Source organism: Megascapheus bottae, chromosome 8 (assembly GCF_031878675.1).
Source record: "Megascapheus bottae isolate mThoBot1 chromosome 8, mThoBot2.hap1, whole genome shotgun sequence".
NCBI classification, from domain to species: Eukaryota; Metazoa; Chordata; class Mammalia; order Rodentia; family Geomyidae; genus Megascapheus; species Megascapheus bottae.
The window spans coordinates 50,605,560-50,631,027 of record NC_143516.1 but is presented as its reverse complement, the minus strand read 5'-3'; the positions used below and the strand labels follow the sequence as shown (position 1 = coordinate 50,631,027).

The following is a 25,468-nucleotide window of genomic DNA, read 5'->3' as shown; positions in this document are numbered from 1 at the left end:
ACTGTAACTACTATATAAGGTTATTCAAAAGGTAGCAAAACATTATTCTATCTTATATAAAGTTAATGGTATTCCTCTTTTAAAATGTATGCACCTGAAAAATGCCCAACCTGATTTCTAGAATCCTTTTTCTTTCATATGGGGGCTGACTCTGTAATAGATTACCTTTCCAGAGTTAAAAAAAAACATAAAATTACTAATACCCACTAAAGAGAGTATAACAATGTGATAAATTATACTCTACTTTGAGATCCTGGCTGTGGGCTATTTTAATATGTTGGAGATTTGTTATCAAAGCTTGGATAATTTGCAAGAAATTGCAAAACCTCAAATTCCAGTAGTAAAGATGCATATAATTTCTTAGAAATAGATTTGCATAGAATACATCGTTAGACATTACATACAATGAAACATTTATAGATTATAACTTAGAAGCTGTAAAATGTTAGAATATATAACTGTCAAAAACATTTACTTGCTAGGCCTGGTAATCCTAGATACTTAGGAGGCTGAGATCTGAGGATTGTGGTTCAAAAGTCAGCCCAGGCACTAAAAAGTACAGGAGACTTTTATCTCCAATTAATCACCAGAAAACTAGAAGTGGTGCTGTGGCTCAAGTGGTAAGTGGTAGCCTTGAGCTGAAGAGTGAGGGACAACGTCCAGGCCCCAAGTTCAAGTCCCATGACCAACAAAAAAGAAAAAGATTTATTCATGGAAAATATGACCTAAGGAATTTTATAGAATTAGAAGATAGAATATTTCAAACTTCATTATAAAAAATATAACTTGAAAATTAAAATATATTTCACCAATACTGAAGATAAATATGTGCTAATTCTAATCGTGTTTTCTCTGCTGTTCAATGGCAAGAAAAATATAATATGATAACTTTCTTTTATATTAAAATTATAACTATTGTGTCTAGGTTAAAAGATCATATAATCTGCATTTTTCATTCATGTTGAGAAAAGTTAAAACTTAAAATTTAAAAGAAATATCAATTAAATAGCTCTACTAAACATTAACGTCACTTACATATCAGATGTAACAAATAATTACAATTAAATCAGGCACACGATGTTTAATTCAAATGGAGAAGCCAATTTTTTTTTTGGCCAGTCTTGGGCTTGAGCTCAGGGCCTGAGCACTGTCCTTGGACTTTCTCAAGGCTAGAGCTCTACCACTTGAGTCTCAGCACCACTTCCGGCTTTTTTCTATGTCTGTGGTACCAAGGAATCAAACCCGGTCTTCATGCATGCTAGGCAAGCACTTTAACCACTAGGCCAAACTCCCGGCCCTGAAGCTAATTTTTTTTTAAAAAGAAAAACTTACAGCTACACAAGGATGAAGGTAACAATCTCTAATTTTAATAACAATATTGACTGTATATTACTGATTCTTACTTTTTATTCTTTCAAGCAAGTAGTGTTTCCTCAATTAATGTGAAATTTTTAGATATCATATTTGTATGATTATTTGTATGTTTCCATAGCAACTACTGATTTTGTATTTAGAATTCATTTCCCACAAAACAGAGTAACCAAAATCAAATGTTCCCTCTAAGCTCTGAGGTACAAGCATCAGGAATCCACATTCTTTAGAAGAAACCAAATCAGCCATTTCTCTTATATGATAATTGCAGTGCTAAAACTCTAAAATTAATCATCTGAATCAAATGAGTACTCATAATAACTGAGAAATGAATTCAAAGCCTTGCATTTGCTAAACCTGAAGCCATATCTCATTTCAGATAGAATGTAACACTTTTACATTTTAAACACACCCACCCCTCCACACACACACACACAGAGTGAGTGTGAGAAGATTCTTATCTCCAAATCTGGGTCCAGGATGATGCGTGTTCAATTAGTATGGGACTTTTCCCAATGCACATTTTCATGAAAATGTCCATCAATCAGTGTCAGCATTCCATCAGATTCCACACAGATGAGTGACAGTTATCTATTGACATTAATGAGTAATGAATAACCATGACCTGTAACTTTACATGAATAAAATGTACATGCAGAAAACCACATCTTGAGCATTTTCTGGGTCAGCTGTATTTATCTTGTATTTTAGGTTATGCTAAGATGAGAAAGAGAAGAAGGAGGAGCAGAAGGATGATAAAGATGATGAAAACACTGACTAGACTAGACTGACGAGACTAGAAGGAAAAAAAAGAGGGTACAATAAAATGTAGGTACAACAGAAGATTTATACACAATACAGATTCTGATATACAATAGCACCGTGTTTTTTTATTATGAATGTAGATTCAGCTTACATAAATTTAAATAAGCTGTATTTAGAACCTCTTTGAATATTTATGCTCTATCAAAATATCTGACTGCATTTGTTATTCTGCAAAATTATGCACTGACAAAAATTTTCTTTAAACCTGAAGATCAAGACTGGAAGAAGGAGCTAGCTGGTAACCTTCTGTATTCAGCTCTGGTCTATGTTCTTAGCAACAAAAATTTAGTGAAATTATCACTACACTATTATTTATTGTTAATCTCTACTCCTTTATTTCAAATTAGGTATAACAAGTCATACTATTACATCTATTTAAAAGTAAAGATTAAGAATACTACTCAGTAAGTAATAATGGATACACCTTGACTGAATGTTTCACATCCTTTAGGGATGGTAATTCTGAAATTTACAATCATAGTCTTCACACTAAGAAAAAGGACTATAAACTTCATCATGCAGAAATGACAAAAGTAATTCCATACAGTATTGCAATTCATATATTTTATTTTGAGATTTGACTTTGCCTTTACTATAGTATTTCTTTCTGTTTAATTTTTAATAGTTTTCTGATTTGATGAATATTTTCAAAGACATAATGAAGTAAAGCTATTTTTGTTATTATACCCAGAATTCTACTGGAAATAAAATACAATGAGTTACAGTTCAAATTAGAGGCATTTGTGAGGCACAGTGGCACACACCTACAACCACAGGTTTTAGGAGTTTTAAAGCAGAATTATCTTGAGTTGGAATATAATCAGCCTACATAGCCAAGACCCTACCATAAGCAAACAAACAAAACTCAGGAGTAAACACAAAACTCTAAATTTAACTCACTGCAAAATACACACACACACACACACACACACACACACACACACACACACAAAATAGAGATATACTGATATCATTATTAGATCAAAGATTTTCAATGATAAGAAAGGGTAGCCCATAATAAAGTTCAATTCTATTCTTTAAATAGTAATAAGAAAGGTACTGAATTATAATATGTAAAATTGCTTTCAGTAAGGAAAGCTAAGAGTATGTTGTTTCATTAAAGGAAAACACAGAATGAAGTAGGAAGATGTACTTTCACTATTTCAATCCACTTAGTAGTACTTATATATGTATTATGCATGTGTCAACTGTGGAATAATGTACATAAATGAATAGCAGTGGCCCAGATATAGATTGCTGTAAAAGAAGTTGTAGGAAAGAAACCAGAGGAATCCAAAGTAAAAGCACACTTGCTTCACCTTTAAAGTAAGTCATACTTAATGTACGGATGAATTTGTATGCAGTGATGACCTGCTGACTAATCTTGGAAAGCAATGTTACAGGCAAGCTGTCTGAATTTAGATTACCAGCGCTGCTTTGTGGGAGAACTTCATAAAATGACTATGGTCCCCTCTCTTGTAGATAACTTTTATACAGAATAAATACTAGACACAGTAAAAATCATGGCCTATAAAAAAAAAACTGAGAAGTTCCCTGTCTAGGTTCCTTTACTAACTAGAATACATTGTTGTTGCAACACACTCCACATAGCCTGAATACTGAAGCCTCTTTGCAGAGAAAGAGATTTTGCAGAAGCCTGTTTGCTACTCTGCCCTTATATGGTTTGGGGAGCTAAATTCTGCAGCTTTTGACAAGGAAAATTGGCCAATAAATGCTTAATTATCTGTTTCTGTTTCTGCAAAAAACAGAGAAGATGACCCCAAATCTCATATGAAAGCATAAAACATACTATTAAAAGAGATAACTGTTAATAAGTAATTTTTTAGAACTAATATAATATAGAAAACTATAGCATCTATAAGTATTTAATTTACTTTCTCTTGTTTTCCATGATGTAAAATTTTAAATATCCTATATTACAGAGAAAACTACCTACTCGATATTAGATTAAAACATTTGTTAATCAATTTTCATCTTTTTTTTGGAAGAGGGAAGGCAGTCCTAGAATGCCACAACTCTACTTACGGCTTTTTGGTGATTACTTGGAAATAAGAGTCTCATGGAATTTACCACTCAGATTGACTTCAAATTGAGATTCTCAGTTCCCAGCCTCCTGAGTAGCTGGATTACAGATGTGAGCCACAGGGCTTGATTTAAATTTTCATTTTTGTGAAGTATCACTAAGAGAGATCTTAAGAGTTTATCTGTTTGCTGTAATTGTTATTTGTGATTTCCACAGAAAACAAAATCTTGACTGTTTGTCGATAGTAAATTAAATGATCAGAAGACAGTAATTTAGAAACCTAAAAATGGGTTAAGGAGAAGTTGGTTCTTATCCCATTGTGTTGGTTAAGGGCAATGTTCTTGGTGGAGTTAGGAGTATGCATAAATGAGTGCGTGTATGCATGAATGTATGTGAATATTTAGTGTCCTTATATGTATAAATATATATATATATACATGTGAGTGTGTATCAGATATTGTGAAAATTTTTAAAAAGGAAAGAAAGTCTAAAAAGCAAGCCTGAAATGTATTTTTCTGATCTTTAGGATACTAAAATGCATAAGGGATTACATTTCTAATTGTCTTATGTGAGATTATACCTTTGGTACAATAAAGTGGATAAAAGTTATTTTACAACGAGGACAGGATATTTGAGTTAGATCATTTCTTGTCAAGGATAAAACTACTTTATAGGAAAAGAACAACTGAACTGAGTGCACAATGTAAGATAAGCAATTTCACTCTGTTAATAGTATAAAGGCAGTTTAAAAATCCATTCTGTTTTTTGTTTGTTTAATCCATGTATAATTAAAATAAATACATTGATTGCAATTGTCCACATAGGGAATAGTATAGATAATAATGGCAAGCTACCATTAAAAAACATGTGGCACATAAATCACTGAAAGATTAATTTCCTCTGATGAAAAAATTTTGTATCACATATAGAGATTCCAAATGTGAAGGCATTCTTTAAATACATTACATACATCCACATTTATTCCAGTTCCATAATTTCTGTGCTTTCCAAAACCCTTTAGAAAACAGTTCTAAAAAAAAAAAAATTAGAGGACCGGGAGTTTGGCCTAACGGTAGAGTGCTTGCCTAGCATGCACGAAGACCCGGTTCCATTCCTCGGTACCACATACATAGAAAAAGCGAGAAGTAGTGCTGAGGCTCAAGTGGTAGAGTTCTAGCCTTGAGAAAGTCCAAGGACAGTGCTCAGGCCCTGAGCTCAAGCCCAGGATTGGCCAAAAAAAAAAAAAAAAAAAAATTTAGAATATGAGCCAGGCTCCAGTGGCTCATACCTGTAATCCTAGCTACTCAGGAGGCTGAGATATGAGGATCACTGCTCAAAGAGAGCCTGGGCACTAAAGTCCTTGAGACTTTCATTTCCAATTAACACCAGAAAACCGGAAATGGGGCTTGGCTCAAAGCATAGAGCTCTAGGTTTGAGCTGAAGAGCTTAGGGACAATGCCTAGGCCCAGAGTTCAAGCTCCATGTTCAAGAAAAAAGAAGTTAGAATGTTATACTAATAAATTCTGATGATTCACCATCAATAATAATAACAAAAGCAAAGTGGATATTTACTAATTATCTCTGACTGAAATATATTTTTATTAACAAAACATCATGGTTAACCTTCTTGAGTTCCAGGCTTTCCACAAAGGGTCGTAATTCAAAGTTAGACTCTTTGGTACAGGTCTCTGGCTCACACTACCATAGGTGAGGGACTAAACTAGATGCTCATGAGTAACTGGAAGCAAATGGTAAAACACAGTGCGTGTCCAGATTGTCCCACACACTGAGGGCAAAGGAGAAAATGATCATAACAGTGAATCATTCAAATGAGAGGACCAAGTTTTGGTTCCTAGTTAATGCTATCATTTGAATCTATAGTATAATTTGGCTGTGGAGACGCTGTAACTTTTGACAATATTTGCACCATAAGTAGATAAATGGTGAACGCTTGTAACTCATTAACTTAATCTAAATTCAAACTTGTATTAATTTTGCAAAAATCTCTGAAAAAAAATGGAAACTTAAATTATAGGTGCAAAGGACCTGAAGAAACTTTGGAAGATGTAGGCTAGCTCCTAAAACCAAATGTTTAAGGTAACTTGAAGGTGGTATATTATGTTAAATACAAGGAAAAATACTGAAATAAAATCATTTCTATAGTTTTCCTCTGTTTTATGTATCTTATTTTATGTATGTAGAGAAAAATATGTATGAAGAGAAAGTGGACAGATATCAACTGCCTCCCCAGATATGTTACTTAATGATAATAGCTATATTATACACAAAAGCATATTAGTTACAAAGGATTTCATGGATGGGTGATAGTTACCTTAGAAGAAAGGGCTAGGGATTTGTAGAAAAGTCTTATCAAAACAAAGCCAGTAAAAATTTATGACACTGCTGTCCAAAAATTCATGTCAATTTATAATTCTACTAGAAAAATAAGAATGAACATATTCCTGTTAAAGCTAGACAAATCAGAAAACTTCTGAGACCATATAATACTTGAATGAATCACAGAATATTAAATCACACATAAATTTCCTTGTTTCCTTTTCTCTCCTCTTCTTCTATTACTAATAAATAAAGATGCCTAAAAGAAGAAAGAACTCCTAAGAATTTTTCCTTTGGCTGAGTGCATACAAAGATGTTTGGAGATGAGGACGAGTCAGTATAATTGTAAACAGCACATACAATGTTCTAATTAGAAATTGTGACATGACTCTAATTTTAATTATTAAAGTGACACTTCTCTACATATGCTCTAAGATTATAATGTGATTTTTTTAAGTTTTAGAAAATGGAAAGGTAATACGAGTTCAAATATGATAACTATCTTTTCATACAAAATGGAATATACATATGTTCCTTTCTTGAGTTTTGTTTGCTCATTTGACATGAAAAGTTGGAAACATCAAGATTCCCTTTAGACATGCTTGCAGTCGTTTTTTTCCTTTTAGGTTATTTTAAAAATAAGGCCATGCTTCCCACCGACCCCCAATCCATCTTGTGACTCTGAGCCTTTGGAAGAGTTCCACTTTACAGATATGTATTGCCACACCTAATTTATGTGTTAAAATAGGCTCTAACTCTGACCTGGCTGGCTTCAAATCACCCTGATCTCCCTATCCCAATGTAACAATAGCTTAGAGAATTCATTGCATATATTGTTTGCAATTGAAACTATTTTTTACAATATATAATTGGAAATGAGCCTACACAGTTTTGGAACAAAAATCATGTAAGATAAAAAAATGAAATATAAAAACATTTCAACATACTTTTAGTATAGGCATTGTTATTAGATTTTGATTTCTGTTTCTTCCAATGTTGAAAATGTTAAAGAGGAAAAATTATCACTGACTGCAGTCGGGGAAAGAGATGAAGAAATTGAAAAAGAAGAAACAAAATGGGAATAGGAATGTGACAATTATTTATCAAAATCAGTTATATTATTTTCATAGAAATAAGTTCTTCAAATCTGGAGCAGTGTCCTCTCCAGGTTTACAAATTAATTAACAGGTAATCTAGATCTATACTATAAGGAAAATTAATCAAGATACCATGTACTTATGCTCACAGAATTTGAAACTGAATCATCAGGATGAGCCATGCACAATAAAAATTGAAAAGCTGATACAATTTGGAAATAAAATATGTGTCTGACCAATGACTACCTCATGAGATAATATTTGCAAAGAATTTATTGACTAGGATGGCACAAGGAAGAGTGCTAGTCAGTATGATTGATAGTTCAAATGCTAGAAATGTTGATTGTTAGAAAAACCGGAAAATTTTAAGAGGAAAATACAAGTGAGTAAACTCTGATAGCATGTGAGGGTCCTGATATTGATATGGGTCAAATTATAAACATTCACAAAGGCAAGGTTATTGAATTGGGCATGTGGCATTCCTTTAAAAATTGTAAGGAAAAGCAGTTTCCTAGCCTGAACTAAGCTGGCTGGCATTGAAGAATGACCATAAGGGAAGGAATGGTGAGAAAAAAAAAATGTACTGTATGAGCTAGGGGATTGATAAAATGATATTCACCAGAATTTGAGTTTGCTAGAGAGCTCATTTCAGACATAGGAAAGAGTCTTCAAGAATCTGTAGAATCACAGCATAATAGGTAATTATTTAACAAAAACAGAATGTTTTTAGGTCCAATGTTAAATCATGGGCATCAGAGGACTATCTGTGGGAAAGCTTAGTTAGAAGGAATCAGCATCAAGCATAGGGAGTTAGAATGAACCATGGCTAAAAGGGTCAAAGTGAAAGGATTTAAATGTCAGCCTAAGATATAGGAATATTTTTCTGGATAATTAGGAGCCTAAATTTTTGTTTGGTTTGGTTTAAGTAAAAGGATACTCGCTTATTCTATTCTACAAGAAACATTTAAGTACTGGAGTAGGAAAGCAAGCCAGAAAAAGAAAAAAAATAAGTATTTAGTATATTTGAGAAAAAAGACACACATGTGTTCAAGTAATTTTTAAATGTTTAGATTTATACACATTTCAACATATTCTAAAAGCTCGTTTTTTTGTGTGTGCAACAGATAGGGTACTCTTCTTCGCTAACCAAAGGTACTGTGGATTTTAAAGTGAGAACATGTCCAATTCTGCTATTCTCTGTGTAGTGGTACTTAACACATCCTCACTTCACAAGAGTTCCTTCAAATAAAAAAAATGTTTAGATACATGAGGCACACAGCTGATTATATATTATCGAAATCAATTATTAAAATTTCATTACAGAACTCATCTCTTTGAAACTAAGTAATAATGCCTATTGGTTTAAATGACTTGGTTATACCTTCTTATATGATTAAATTACTACATGTAAAATACCTAAAATAGCATTTATGTGTTAGTAACTAAGATTAAAAAATCTATGAGCAGTTTTTTATCAAGACTTTGAGCATCTTTTCTTTAATATGGCTAATAACTAATAGTAACTAATAGTTACAATGTATAAAAATAACTGTGAATTTTCTAGATACTTTAGGAATGCAGAGAGTAGAGAAGGTCATTCCATCCCTAGTTCTGGTAATACATTAACTGCTCTAGTTATGATTCTATTTGTTATCCAGTGTATGTTTTACATAATTCTTAATAGCAATGTAGGTGAATAATACTTCTTTTGCCATTCAAAGTTATTAATAAGGTAATCTAAAATTTCTATAGAGCGTCACTGATATTTTAAGAACTAAATTCAATCAAAGGTCACCTTAGTGTTGGATATTTGGTTATTTCCGGTATTTAAGGGGTACATGCACAGCTGAAAGAAAAAATGCTATGTAAAAATATTTTCCCTAGGTATCTGGGCCAATAATGTATTAATCAGAGGTCTATACATAAAATGTTTTCTTTTACTGAAGTGTTCTCCTAGGTAAATTACCTGAAGTAGATTATGGATAAAAAGAATAAACTATTTATGGCCTGTGAGATATATGTTCATTCATTCATTGTCATGAGATTTCTTTACTTAGCAAACTCCTTATTGCATTATTAATAATAAGATAACAGCAAGCATCCATTGGTTATTTGCTATGTCCTAGATACTATTCTTAGGGTTTTGACATGCATTATTTCATTCAATTCTGACAAGAAATCTATGAGGGAAGTACTATTTTTATTAGCCCCAATTTATACTTAAGGAAATTAAAGTTTAGAGGAAAATGCCCTACTTTTAACACCTGGTACATTATGTAGCAGAATTTACAATCTGTATATTACATATATTAAATTACAAATATGATGTGTCTTTAAGATTCATTTGTAATATGAAGTCTGGTGACACAAATTTTATGCTACTTGTCTGTAAAAATGGTTTTCAGAAATTCTAAGCAAAAAAACATTTTAAATATAGTTAATTCCATTAAGTTGAACGTGCATTTAAATTTCTGTAATAGTACATAATTTATATTATTACAGATTAAAAGGGTCAAAAGATTACTTAATTTCTTAATGAAATATAATAAGCAATCACAGAGAAATTGCTTAAAATTGAAACATCACAAATCGATTTTGAATTTCCCTTGGAAATCATCAAAAATGAATATCCCCAAATTTTGTTTTCAGAAACTTTAAATAAAGCAGCATAAATACAGCAAGCAAGTTATATTTCTATACTTTTTTGTGAGTTACATGATATCCTGAACATTTTATAAATAGGGAGATCATATATGTTAATCTCCAAATCAGATCATTTTGAAAGCAAAAAGAGGCAGTATTAACAAGGAAAATGATTAGCAATCACCCTACTTAAAATAAGGTGTTAGATCTAGAGTAACTAAAGTCTATGGGGTTAAACTCCAAAACAAACTTGAGGGAAGCAGTGTGGTACTGATGAAGGGAAAAGACAGAGAATCAAGATTCAGTATTCACTCTAACAGGGTTACACATAATTATTCATTTGCTTCAGATTCCTCACACATCAAAAGGTAGAAAGAAACAATATGTTCTCTCTCTTGACAATATAGTAAAGACAAATGAGAAAATGAACATTTTCTAATCAGTACATATTGTAGATCTCCTACACAAATTTTAGTTATGAAACCCAGCTCTACAATTTGAAAAATACTGTGCATTCTGAATGGATTAACATGTAGAATTTACAAGTCTTCAAAACATAGTTCAGTATGCAATTTTATCAGTCTCCTGATCCTATTTATTTAAGTAAAACATAATACAGTCTGTTCTCAATTCTTTCAATGATAACCCTGTTTACAAAGAAAATATATTGGCTAATTTATAGAGAAGTTGAAACAATGAATACATCTTTAAAAGGCAGCATGACAATAAAATCCCCCTAACGAGAATTATATGTTTTAAAGTTGCTGTAAAGTTATTTTCATAAAAGTACAATATTTAAGTATTCACTAAAAACATTGTTTACATACTAGGGGACTTAAACATTTAACTTGCAAAATTGAATTCTTTTCTTGCATTCATGACCCAAAAACTCCTCTCTAATATCAACGATGATCCCTTTTCAGAGTTATTTATATTTCACATAATCTCATAACAAACATTGCAATTGTCTGTCACTCCAGACAGTGCTCAGGATAAACTTGCCTTTAAGTGGCTAACTACCCTCATATGGCTAGAGATTAAACAGCATCTTTTCTCAAAACAGGAGTTTCCCTCAATATGGGACTGCATTTGTTTTCCAACTCTTTATAGGATCACTGAAAGGAAGCAGGAGGAATATTATAAAGGCAGGCCTGGATTGAATCCAGAGGCAAGTAGTCCTACAGCAACACATTGGAACTACGCCAGGGAGAGAAGTGGTTCACAAAGGGGCATAGTCTCAGAGTCAAGTGTAACCCATTTCATTCGCTGCCAACCTCACCAAGGATAAAAATTGAGAAACTTATGTCATAAGTAATTTACTTGACTTACACCAATGCACCTTTAAGGAATTTCACAAAATGATCTTTCCTCCTTCGATCATATTCCCTTAATGAACTCTCCTTATTGTTAGTACCTATTTCCACATACCCAAAGCAGAATTAATGGCAATGACACTAGAGTGATTTCACTTCATTTCTAGGTATCTTAATATAGTGTGCAGGAGACAATAATTTTGGAACTCAAACATGGTTTCAATTCTTAAAACCAAAACAATTAACTTTAATGATACCATGTTTAGGAAGAAGAGCTTGCGCATTTGCAAAAAGCTGGAGACTTTGTTTCATGGAAAGCATATGAAAAACCCTTAAAAAAAAAAAAAAAAAAAAAAAACAACTCTTAAGCCCAGTGTCTGGAAGGGGCCGGCCTCACGCCTGTAATCCTAGCTAATCAAGAGGCTGAGATCTGGGGATCAAGGTTCAAAGCCAGCCCGGATACAAAAGGACCTGAGACTCTTATCTCCAATTAGCCTCTAGAAAGCGGGAAGTGGGGGCTTGGCTCAAGGATAGGGTGATAGCTTTGAGCAGAAACAACAACGCTCAGGCCGAGTTCAAGTCCCATCACCCAAAAACAAAAAAATAAAAAAAAAACAAAACTTAAATGTATAGACTCATTTTCTGTTTACTTTTCCTTAACAAATAAATTCAGGAACCATTCAAATAAATTTATACATAATGAAAGGCACTATTATTTTCATTAAAATCTTTAAACCATGAAATAGTAGGACATACAATGCTATTTCCTATTCCTTTCACAAATTTAATTGTATACTTTTATATGTATATTTTTGACTGCTTATTCTCTATCTTTCCTATTTTTTAATTGTGTAAAACTTAAGCTCTTCTTTCTCATCAACAGAAATGTGCATAGAATTGAAACAAGCTATTTTAAAAGATAAAGTGTCTTAGTGTTCCTAAGTTTTTAAAGTACAATGTTGACCCCCTCATGCATTCAAGTAACTGTTGATAACTTATAGACAATAAGAAAGAACACTTTCTTTATATTGAGTGAATAAGTTCTCCAGAAATATTTCTGTACCAATAAAATTAAAACAGCATTCTGTGTAGTTGCAGTTATAAGTTTTCTACACTTAACATTTTCTTCACTTATTCTTACTTCCATATATAAGGAAATCACAAGCTTTTCTGCTCTATTAGGAAGGGTACCAGTGAAGGCTGAAGGAAAAAAAGGAGATTGGGAGGTAAGTCCAACCCCATCTCAGGCCATACATAAAGAGCTTCTAGGATTTTAACCTTCAACATTTCCAGTTATTTGACCGATCTGTGAAATAGATGATAATTCAGTATAAGGCTGTAAGTACTGTATATACTTTGCGGCCATCCAAAAGAACTATTTAAGTCTTTGAACAGGAGAGGAAAAAAATATATTTCCTCAGTTGTAATACTGAAAAAGTTTACAAACTATATCCAATAGAAATATAATTCAAGCCTCAAGTGTAATTTTGAAGTTTTTCATAATTACATTAAAAGGAAAAATAAACTTTTGAAATAAATGTTGATATTTATATTTAATCCTATATATCAAGCAAAATGTGAGCCTCTAGTAAAGACTTTAATAACTAATAATTGTATACGTTACATTCACTTTAAACTGGTTTTTTGTTGTTGTTTTGTTTTTTACAATTCAGTGGGTAAATTACAAATATCAGGACTGAATTTAAAGCAAAACTGTAAAGAGCCACTGACATCTGATTAAATTGGACATCACAAACCTAAATATTAATAATTATTACTTCTTTAATTGTTCAACTATTACTTGTTCAACTAGAATGACAATTTTATGAGGAAACAATGTGCTTTATATGTAAGAAGAGGAACCCACACTGCTATGTTTGAGATATGCGAGTTAATCAGCGCAGGAAAGAAGTATATCATTACAGATGAAATTCAGAGATTTATAAAGTGAAATTTGATGAAAATATCACTATATATTCTAAAAGTTTGTGATGTATCTGTTTATCCCTTTCCTATCAGTAGAGATTCTCCTTGGAACTCCTCAAGCTTCTATTTGATGTCAAAGAATCAGACAACTTGAGGTCAAACTATTAAAAATGATTCCTCAACAAATGAATGTTACTTCTGTTTTGGACGGCTCATGTCTACCAGCCTGAATTCTTCTCCTAAATCATATAGCCCAGTGTGGAAACTATCACTTTCCATCTCAGCAAATGAAAGAAATTTTCTTAACAGATAACATTATCACCAATATTTTTTTGCATACCATAGTGAAACTGCCACTGTAGGCAATTATTCAAGTCCAGTAAACTGAGCAGCAAATACAGGGCAGATAAACTTGCTTAACTAGTCAATCTGTAAAATTTCTGATATTGACATAGAAAACAAGGCAAAGTAGTCTTAAAAGCATGATTACTTACGTTCGCAAGTGTCCCCTTTCTGCTGGTAGCCTGCTTTGCAGATACATTTTCCAATGGGCACTAACCACTCTCCTTCTGCACTGCAGTGCATCCTGGGCGAATTTTCTGCCTCTTCCTCAGCACTGCTGACGCAGGTCCCTCGAACCTCAACTAAAGAGGAAAATTCTGAACCAGTCACTGTATCTGGAAAGATAGCTAAGTTCTCAATAATGGACCAGCACTTCTTGTAGTACACTTTGACAGAAACCAAAGCTATGCATGCCCCTACATCCTGAAAGGCAAGATAGAATCCTTTTTTAGACAAAGGTCCAATCTCTCTCACCTCAGTGTTAAGCTTCATCTTTCGTTCACCAAGGTCACCTTGAGTAAAACTTTCATCTGCAGCAATGGTGTCTATTTTTACATAGAGGTTTTCTCTTATATTCCTGCCGGTGTCGTAGTCTGTTTCATAATAGTACAAATTAAAGGTTTCCTTGCAAGTTCCCAGTACTCCAGGAAGACTGTTACAATCCCTCAGGGTGAATTTCAATTCTACAAAAATCCTTTGTGCATTGCCCTTGGAAATCCAGTTAGTCCGCAGCCAGTTGTTTTGGTTGGGCTCCATGACTTGGCATACCTGGTATGTTCTTATCGGTGTATAGTTTTCATCCAAGCCACTAATTTCTTCCCACTGGAAAACATTTTAAAAGTTCATCAGTCACTTAGCAAAAAAATAAGAATAAATAAATAAATCTATAATGATAGTGAAAAACATCGTTCTTTCTAAAGTGTACAAGGAATCTTTACCATATCAAAAATGTGGAACTTTCAAGGGTTTATGTTGATTTGTATCCCAGCAAACACAGTAAAACAAAAGAGGTAGAGTTGATTTCCGGATCAGTTCATTTGTGTTAGAACATCACTTATATTGCTTGCATTGTTTGAAAATACAATAAATATTTCATTGGTGCACTATCTGTTTGCAAGTATATTAGCATTTCTTTGCATGTTTGCTTATGCTATGTTCTCTTGTGAGATTAAAATTTCTAGACTAAAGATCACTATGATTTAAATTTTTAAATGGCATATACATATATATTCAAGGAAGATTTTTTTATAATTCACTTCATATTTTAATTCCATATTCTACTTAGATCACCTAAAGACATGAAAAAGAAAATAATGACAATAATGAATCGTGGAAGCACTCACTAACATATTCATATTTATAATGTGGGCATCATATAATATTTTTTAAATTATGATAGAAGAAGTAAGTAGACTTTAGACAACCAAATACAGATGGTATAGCAAGGTATCGAATGTTTAAAAGCATTCATTAATATTCTGGTACAATATGTAATATAAGCAAATACTTGTTTCCTTAATATTACAGAATCTTCTACCTTATTTAGTGAAACTGCCATCAATATAATTCATTTCTTCAATAACAAATGCCAGAAGTGCAATACTATTCAAGTCCCAAGTCATATAGCATGTAATATCTGAACTATTAATTCAAAAATATGTGGGTGGGAAAATAAAATATTGTTTGGGAATGAATTTTATTTGTAAAACTTGATCTAAGTATGACAACATAAATGCTCTGCAAAATATTGATATTTACTGTTGAAGTGGGTTCTTAGAACAATCACAGCACTGACAAATTAGCACAACAATCCAGAAATTTCTTGCATGAGAGTTAGTTACCTAGCATTTGCTACTATTTAATTATGATGGCAGCCTAGTATCATCAAAGCTCCTCAAATAACCAGTTTTCATGTTTTGATTTGCTTAACATCAGTTTTGTTTGTGACTAGTTAATAGCACACATATTTTTCTCTTTGTTCAGCGGACTTCTTTTGGTCAGGAATGCAATCAGCCCAGCAAACACACATTAATTTATCTGGATGGATATTCTTGGTCTTTTAATTAGAAAATATTGAAAGAAAAAATTAATGATGATGTATACAAAAAACCAAAATCTACAGAGAAAAATATGCATTTTGACAATTCATCAGCATGAAAAACTCCAGGGTTAGTATTGTAAAGGAATCTATCTCAAAAATTCCTTTATCTAACATTCAGTATAATTATTTCAAAGTATGAAAAATCAATTAGTACCTATGAAGCCTAATAGCATTTAACTTCTATTTACAATTTTTATCCCTGAGATGAAATTTTCAAGAAAATTACAACATGAGTAAGAATAAGGAGAGTGTGTGTGTGTGTGTGTGTGTGTGTGTGTGTGTATTTGTTCTCTATTATTTCACTTTTTAACACTTCAAACAGTTGCACAAATGCCACCCTGGAGGAAAAAAAATGTCTTAATATAGATACATTTTTATTTCAGTCTTATAAAAATATTTTCTTACTACATATGTCTTTGTAACAATGTTTTTCTAGTTAAGCATATGTATTTCCTAAGGAAATGGTGATTCTCATGTCCTAATAGGATCTCTTGACTCCTATAGATACATATGGTTTATCGCTAGTTCATGATTCTCAGGGCTGATAAAATGTCCATATGAAGCCAAGGTAACACTGACAGCCATAATTTATCATTTTTTGGATTACATGGATGAAATACTACAATCATATATCAGTTTACTTCTTCTGTGAAATAAAACCATCCTCTGTCTCTATTTGTTTTAATTGATGGATGGTAGAAAATGAACCACATCTGTCATTGGCAAAGAAGGTGTTTCATTTTTTACCATGAATGTCTTTCTATAGTGTCTATTATTTTACTAATGGAAAATACTTTCAAAAAAGCTTTACATATATAATTTCTTGTGACCAACATGATATAGTCTGAAGCAATTTTTCAAAACTTAATTGAATGGAAAACCTCAATACTTTAAGCAGATTAAATCCGTATATTGACATTTAGGTCATGATATGTTGGTTTCATGGTATGTATCACATACATGAATTTCATTACAGAACTTCACTCCCTTTGTAAAATCTTTCACTTCATATATCCTCATAATTCATGCCCTTTTTGCTCATGTGTAAAAAGTAAAATTAAGTAACAAACCCAAATCCTTAATAAAAGTCAGAGAAAGTGGTTTGTTTCACAATCAAAAGGAAAATATGGAAACTGAACTAAGTTTAATATGTCTTCTTGAATATATGAAAATAATAGTCATTATTTGAAGGGCTTCTAACATTTTGATTGGACAAGTTTCACATTTATTGTAGCAGACTTTTAGGAGGAGGTTAGTATAATCTGCCATTACTTTTGATGAATAACAGCAAATAATACATGACATAAATTCTGAGAATCTGAATAATGCTTGAAAACCAGTCTATACCACAGTGCCCAGCACCTTCCATTTTAGTGTCCGTATAGGCTGTCTTTTGAATGGTGGTAAAGCTATTTTAAAAGAGGAAAACAGATTACATACTGTTTTAAAGAATTTCTCACAACATACCTGGCGATTATACCACAGAAGCATAATGCAACTAAAAAGGTTTAAATGAGTTTGTGAAAGGAATGTTCTCTATAATTAGTTAGCATTTAAAATCTGAACACAGAGGTATGACTTCTCTCACAATGAGAAATCCAAGAACTGTGGTTATACAGATTTTTTCCCATTTCTCAAAGTTCTAAGTATCTTTTATACTCAGAGAACACGATGTCTCTTAAAACAATAAAATATTGAACAGCATATTTGAAATTAAAAGTTTAAAGGTAAGTATGTGAAAAATTCCTTGGAGGTGAAAGAGGGGAGGAGAAAGGGGAACTGCTTCTTACTGTAAAGTAAATGGTGGTATTTTATGAGACCTACATACCCCATTGGGTGGAGAGGAAATCCATTCCAACTCTGTCTGTTGTGCTTTAGAATCCAGTAGTAGTACTGAAAAAGAAAGGTTTATTCCAAATGTTATAAGAAAAAATGAAATACATCTATAAACATGCTAAGATGAACCAAATGCTTATGTGATTACCACTTTATGACTTAAGACATATGCATAGTTATTTATATAAAAGAAGAGTACAGTGAATAATCATGTTATATAAGTATATTCTACTTTAAGAGGGGAAGTATATTAAAAAGTCAATATTATATTTGACTTTATTTAAAATATTAAAACCGATTTACCATGCAAAAGGAACGTGAAAGTAGAAGTAAAAATGTTAAATTGATATATTAGTTATACAAAAAATATCTATTGAAGTTTTATAAATCATCAAGGTCTTCCAACAGTATTTCCTACCATCTTTTGAAAGAAAATTTCCTTATGTTTTCTCTTATTCGAGAGTGAATAGAAATGCTAAAAATAAGTTAGAGCAATGTTTCATAAGGAAAACAAGTATCCTACAAATTATATGTACAAGATAATATTTAAATAGCAGATATATCATCCCAGTTCCTATTTTTGAGAAATTTTTCTGCTTAAAATTTTTGGGAGATTGTGCATTGACAAAAATTTTGGGTTCATGAATGCATACACACACACACACACACACAAATTTCAATGTACTAGCTAATTCTCAAAATAGTTCAAACTAAATCAACTTCTAAGAATAATTGTATTTTACCTTTAGGCTATCAAAGAAAAAACTACGCAATTACTTTAATATTTATCTAAGTTTTGTTAATATTCCTCCAAATACTAATAAGACAATGTATTAGGATTATTAGTACATTATAGTTGAACCTGACAGGTTTTATTGCTTTTTAAGACAACTATTTTCCTAAAGCACTTACTCTGTAGATCAAACTGGTTTCAGACTCAAGGAAGTTTTTTTGTGCTTTCAGCACATGTACCTGACTCTAAGCATTTTGACAAGCGCCTTAATTTGTCTAGAAATGATAGTGAACATACTTCACATATACAAACATGCTTAATATCAGCCCCATCAAAAAATGTTATTTTTATTACTTGATTTTATGGACTATTAATTCCTGAGCCATTGTGAATCACTAGGGGTAATTCTGTGTGTCCTGAAAAGGCGTTATGCTAAGAAAACAAAGGCACACTTGATTATGTGTTCAACTTCTTGACAAGAATCAGGTATTGCTGGTAACCGAGAACAGAGAGGAATCCAATCCGTTTGTGTGTGTGTCTACTGTTTTACACTTAAGATTGTCAGAGTCTATGTCAGGAAAGGATAAAGCCTTAATACATCAGAAGCCTTTGATTCCCTTTCAATGACAAACGCACATGATTCATAAGAATCATTTTCGCAATTTTCACTTCGAGCATTTAAAAAACAAAACCACTGAACACTTTAAAGAAAGATAAACTTTAAAAAAAATGTTTTATTTTCACTCTTCACGTGAGGAATGCAGCATGTCGCCACAATGTGGGTTCACTCTCCTTTGGAGAATTTATTTTTTTCCCTTTTTTTTTTTCTTGTTTGGTCTTCGATTTTGTTGTTATTTTGGGCTGGACAACATAGGAATGGATGTGAAACCTAGGTGACTTTCTGGGAGCACAGTAAACACAGATCCCAGCAGCACCCAGTGATAGTGATTACTGGCACGTTAGAAGAGGAAACTAAGGAATCCAGACAGGCCAAACCAGCCAGAGAGCACTGAATCAGCCTGGGCTCTAAAGTGATCCGCTTCTCTCTCTCTCTCTCTCTCTCTCTCTCTGCCCACCGTCCGCTCCGGGGACCACCCTGGTCCGCCTCGGAGCTCAGTGCTCACCCTTCCTTCGCGCCCTTTCTCCGCGCCGTGGGCGCAGCTCCGGAGCCCGGGCGGGGGTGGCGCGCGGCGGGGGTGAGAGGCAGGCGGGCGGGCGGGCGTGGGTGCATCCTGACCCAGGGTCTCCCGGGGCCGCGAGGGCAGCGGGCGGCCGGGATCCCTGGGTCGGGGCGGGGCTGCTGGCGGGGCGGGGCGGGGCGGTGCAGGGCAGACGGGCGCGCCTGCCGCCGCCGAGCATCCATTACGCTTCCGCCCAGACCTGGGCACTCTTGGGAACCGGTGGCGCCCTCGCTCTGACTAGGAGCCGCCGAGAACGAGACGGAGGCTTTCGGGAAGCGTCTCCCCTGCGGGGAATCGGCGGCGGCTGCGTGTATGGGAAGGAGAAGCAGCAGCTGCTGCAATTAGCCTCGGAGTGACTGGCTGAGTTGCGGGGGACCGACACGGGAGGACGTGGCGGGAGGGAGGGAAGGGGGTCTTGTAAAAGCTCCCCGGGTCCCTCCTCGGACGCCAGCCACCCTCTCCACCGCAGTAAGAGCTGAGTATCAGCTTGGGGGGGGGGGGAGGGGACGCTTCTGAGCCACTTAGCCCTGGTCCTGTGGATGCCCCGGGGCCAGCACCAACCCCCGCCCGCTCCTACCTCCAACACCTCCCCGGGGTAGGTGGGGGAGGGTTTAGTCCCCAAACGCCAGCTCCCGTTGCGCTCGCTGGCTGAGCGCGCGGAAGAGGCATCCAGCAGCGGAACCCCGGACGCATTCGCCTCCCGCCGGGCCACCGAGCCGGTCCCCTTCCACCTAACCTGGGAAACCTCACACTTGGGCATTGCCAAGAACCCAGGTTCCGTGCATCAAAATCCTCTCCAAATAAGCACCCAGAAGAGCAATAAATAAAAGTAAAATAAAATAAAAGCGAGCAAGCGAGGCCGTGTGGCTCGCGGGACCGTCTCTCCCCCTAGTGCTGCAGTTATTTATAGCGCCAACTTCCTGCGCGCGGGTGGCGGGACTGGGCTCCGCGCTCCGGGCCTCGCCGCGCCCGGGAAAACTTTTCCCGCAGACGCCGCTACGCCGAAAGCAATCCTGGCAAAGCGATAGGGTTATTTCTGATCACCGATGTCCGGAGAGTGGACATACTGGGAGGGGGGGGGTTCTGGTTTTATTTGATTTATATTTATTTATTCAGCAGAGGTGGGTGTGCGTGGCTAGCTGATCAGGATTTATCAGCACACAACGCCCGTGGACAGCTTGGGCACACGGCGGAATGAGTTTCGTGCCCCCCCCCCCGCGCCGAGCTTGCTGATGGGGAAACTGGGGTCACAAGGTCAGGTTGTTTGGAAGACACACCAGGCTGGGGGGGGGGGTGTTGAGTGAAGGGGAGGGGGGAAAGAGGGGGGGCGGATAAAGGGATAAAGAAAATCAGCCCCACAACCAGTAAGTTTTTTTTTTTCAATAGAGGAACGAGGACGGTGAAGTAACCTGGGTCCTCATTACCATCCTGACCTAAATCGCACAGATCCCTCTCCTCGTCTACGCCTCGGGAACAAGGACTGGCTGGCATCCTGCTTCTAAAATGTCGGAAAATCAACCTGACACACTGTGTATAGTCAGGACGAGGGGGTGCGGGCATTGTGACACCGCTTCAGAGGCGAGATTACTTCCATTGACAGGATTTATATATATATATATTTTTCCCCCAGCTCCAACTACAGGCACCGAAAGGTATTTTACCTTTTGTCAGTGGTTCAAAGGAGACGAAGGAGTGTGGGGAGGAGGGATAAAATAAAATAAATAAACCAGCCGGCAAACGAAACCTGCTCCCTTTCACCGGGACTAACAAACCCTCAGTGTCCATCTTCCGCCCGCTTTTGGCCACTCAGAATTCTCTACTGCCGGACGGAGGGGTAAAATGATTGGAGACTTCTAATCATCCAGGCGGCATCTCATTACCAATTGCATAACTGCAGCCCACCCCTGAGTCCCCGGCGGGTCGGGTCCCGCTGAGCGGCTGCCGGTTCCAGCGCCCGGTAGAGCGCGCTGAATGGGGAGAACATCTCAGCCCGCGGGGCGCGGGGGGCGCGGGGCGCACGCTCTGCACGCCCCGATTCGCCTCGGAGGCGTTATTGTTCCGCGCCGCCGGCCGAGCGCCCACCGCAGGCCCCCGCCGGCCTGCCCGACGCAGGGAGCACTTCATTAGTAACCCGAGTATTCGGAGCTCACGCAAGTCTCGGCTCCGCGAGGAGGGTGAGGTGGGGGGCGGGGGGAAGGCTTCGGGCAACTGTCTGCTCACCCGAGGGAAGGAAGGGACGATCGAGGCTGCAAGACCCAGTTTCCAGCCCAACTCTGACCGCAACTCCTTCCCTCCCGGAGGGGAATGGAGTGAGAGTGAGAGAATGCTGGAGGCAGAAGCCGAGACCCGCCTGAGGTCCGTCGACGGGAACGAGCTCACCCGCCGTCCCCTTCACCCCGCTCCCTCCCCGCCCTCCCGCGCCGCTCTAGCCCTCGGGTCTGCACGCGCTGGAAAACCCGCTACCCCACGAAGGACGGACCTGAGCTCCGGAGCGCGGCTGCAGAGGGCTCGGACGAAGCCTGGCTCGCCGGCCCGGAGCCGGTCCGCCCGGAGCTAGCCGCCCGAGCGACGAGGGGGCGGGGAGCCGGCGGGGGAGGGTCGACTGGCGCCGGAGGCGCGGCCGGCAGCGCCGCGGACGAGCCGGCTTGTGCAGGTAGACAGCTAAATAAATAAGTCAGAACAAACTTTGCCTTCCCATCGCCTTACCTTCTTTCGCAGCCTGCGCCTCCCCTGTGTGTGCAAAGCGGAGCAGCCAGATGTAGCATAAAATAATCCACGAAGGGTACCGAGTTTGAAAAACCATGGTGCATGAGCAGGTTTTATTTTAGGTTGCAGTTGAGTCGTAGCTTTGGAAATGCTGTTTTCTCCGAAGTGCGTTATTATTAGTATTATTATCGCGCTCCTTGCATCGATTCCCCTTCTCGGTCCCAGGCCGACTGCTCCACGTTTAGCCTTTATTATTTTATTTTATTTTTCCCCCTCCCTCCTGTTGGCTCGCACCGTGTTTGCTGCCTGCAAGTCTCCGACTGCAGATCGGCCGCTTGCTCCACACTCCAATAATATCAATTAAGGGGGAAGGGGCGGGGCTCCGAACCCAGAGCCTCCGCCACTCTGACTGACTGGCAGGCGCAGCCGGCCTGCCAAGCCGCGATTCCCAGGGCCGGAGGGCGGAATCCAGAGACGCGGCCGCCTCCACCTCAGGGGCGGGGCCCTAGTAACCAGCCAATCAGAGCAGAGCGGAGTCAGGTTGCGGGTCCCGGACTCCCTGCCGGTTCGGAGCTCCTGGCTCGCACTGGCTGCTCGGAGAAGGAGAAGAAGGCAGAGGAAGAGGATGCCTGGGGAGCCGAGTGCGACGGTGAGCGCCCCGCTCACGGCCGCGGCAGCAGCAGCTTTCCAAAGCTGAATAAATCCGTTGACAGGGCTCCCAACTTGCAGTCCTGTTTAGAGCTGTGTCTTAGGAAACCTGAGGCGAAGTCAGCCATGGCTCGCATACTCATCTCGGAACCTGGACAGTGCAATGAGCTGTGCTTTTAAGTAAAGTGTCTTTTAGTTTTTTCTCCCTCTCCCCCACCCCGTCCCCACTCCCCACTTCTTTCCTCTAGTTACAAACTCCAAGGAGTCTGGTAGCTTTTGTTTTTATTTGCATTTTTATTTTCTTGGAAAAGTTTCTACTTTTCCTTTTCTGTGACTTCAAGGAGAGTTTCTGGCCACCAACCACCACCCATGATCCGTGGAAGGGTGAATTTAACCGAATGCATTAAATATATATATGTTTCCAGGAGTTTTGCCACAACCTCTGATATAAGACACACGGAAAGGGGCTTTGGAGAAAGGAAGTCTTTTGTTTTACCCCCCACCCTCCCAAATCTCTTTGCTCAGTCTCTCCCAACAGTTTCTCGAGTAAAGGGATCTTGACACAAACATGTTCACACAATGGCCAACCTTTCTTTCTTTCTTTTTTGTTTTTTTTCCTGAACGTGTTTCACTTTTTCTGGGATTTATTCTTTGACTTTCCTACTTAGATCGTTTTCCACTCCGCTGTCTAAATAGCATTTCATTTTAAAGAAATCCATAGCGGTATTAAATTCACAGAGTAAAAACTTCCTCTGGCAAATATTTACTATTTTCAGCAACGATCCATATTCTGAAATTATTCTGAAATTATCTTTCAAATAGAAAGTAAGAATTAAAAAAGAAAAGGGGGGGGGAAACCCTAAGTAACAGTTCCAGTTGAATTCACCCAACCCGAACAGCAAAGATAGCTACGTACAGAAATCTGTTTTCCATTAGGCAGCTTTGGATTCTGTGCTCCAGAGGTGGGTGATAGAGGAAGAACTTGAAAAACTTAATTGCTAAACCATCTATTTCAAAGGCCATGCAGAGTAACTTGATCACGTGTTTAAGGACAGCATTTTTTGTTCTTTTTCTATATTTCTTCCTTCAAAAAAATCCTTAATAGATTGTCTGCATGTCTGATAGACTCACTGGGTGATTTAACCCAAGCTTTCAAACTGTTACCACTTGAGCTATATGTGAATATAAAGTAAATGGTGTTAGTGTGTGTGTGTGTGTGTGTGTGTGTGTGTGTGTGTGTGTGTACCAAAGGCTTTTCAGAGCTGACAGTTTTTTTTTTCTTTATTTTATGCTCCTATCATTTTTATTTGCTTGACATGAATAAACAGAAGAGGGAAGGGAATTTCCTTTTCATCTATCAGCTTTGGTTATGTAGCTTAATTCTTAAATGTTATATGTTCCTTAACCATTATGTCTATTAAATATTTTAAAATTGTATCTAAAAGCATCCTAAGTGCCCTTTAAAAGATGCATAGAAAATGTAAGTTGCTTAATAGATTAATATTGGAAGGAGATAAAACAATATAGGCAGAGCAAATGAGCAGATAAAGCAGACCACAAATGTCTTAAAGGTAAAAGTTGAAAATGAAAACATCAGAATTGATAAAAAAAAAATAAACAAGAGAACTGTTGTAACCCAAAGAAACACAAAGTTACAAAAATAAAAGTACTTTCTAACAGTTAAATACATACTCCAGGGTTCCTACACTTTGCCTGGGGTCTCATTCTCTCTGCTTAGCGTGACACCCAGGTAGCCTTTAAAGTTTAAAATATCCTTTCATCCACCAAATGACTAATTCTCAGTTCTGTGAATACAAATGCTTTTCCAGTAAAGCTAGGGAACCAAAGAAATGGCATCTCTCTGTCTACTTCATGTAGGTGGCTGAGGGAGTCCCCTGTTGTGTCCTCTCATTGTGAGATACAGGGACATGTGGGACTCCACTTTTATTTCTAGAGACAAGAAGCTTCAGATGATCTGCACATGTGTCAGGCTGATGACAGTTCTCCATTCACAACCGCACAAGGAGACTGAATGTAAGGTTTAACAACCTTCTCTCCTTTCCTTGTGCAAAAGGAAGATACCATTTCTAGATGAAGGATAAGCAAGTCACAGCATTCAAGTGAAATAATGACCATTGCTTATACAGTACTGTATAGCACCTGTATTTAATGTATAAATTCTTATTGAACTCTAAAGGACTAATTGTTGAAGTATATGTCTGCTTGTCTAAAAAGTCGATGATATGAAATAAGAGCCATCACTAAAAAGTCTTTTATGTCTTAAAAATATCATATGATATATTTGTATTTAGTTATTTGAAATTGGATAGGGAAGGGGGGAAAACAAGATGAGGGGTGGGGTTGG

At 37.0% G+C, this 25,468-nt stretch overlaps 1 protein-coding gene across 8 annotated transcripts in view; it reads right to left on the bottom strand.

Moving 5' to 3' along the window:
• The window catches only part of Epha7 (EPH receptor A7), a 172,154-nt gene extending 149,306 nt beyond the window's left edge, over positions 1-22,848 (bottom strand). For all 8 annotated transcript variants that reach the window (XM_090338415.1, XM_090338414.1, XM_090338417.1 and 5 more), the window contains exons 1-3: positions 22,456-22,848; positions 17,828-17,892; positions 14,051-14,720 (exon numbers count right to left, since the gene is read on the bottom strand). In XM_090338415.1, coding sequence (XP_090194541.1) covers positions 14,051-14,720; positions 17,828-17,892; positions 22,456-22,552 — 832 coding nt within the window. In that variant the 5' untranslated portion in view covers positions 22,553-22,848. The remainder of the gene's footprint in view (positions 1-14,050; positions 14,721-17,827; positions 17,893-22,455) is intronic.
• Between the last annotated feature and the right edge of the window lie 2,620 nt (positions 22,849-25,468).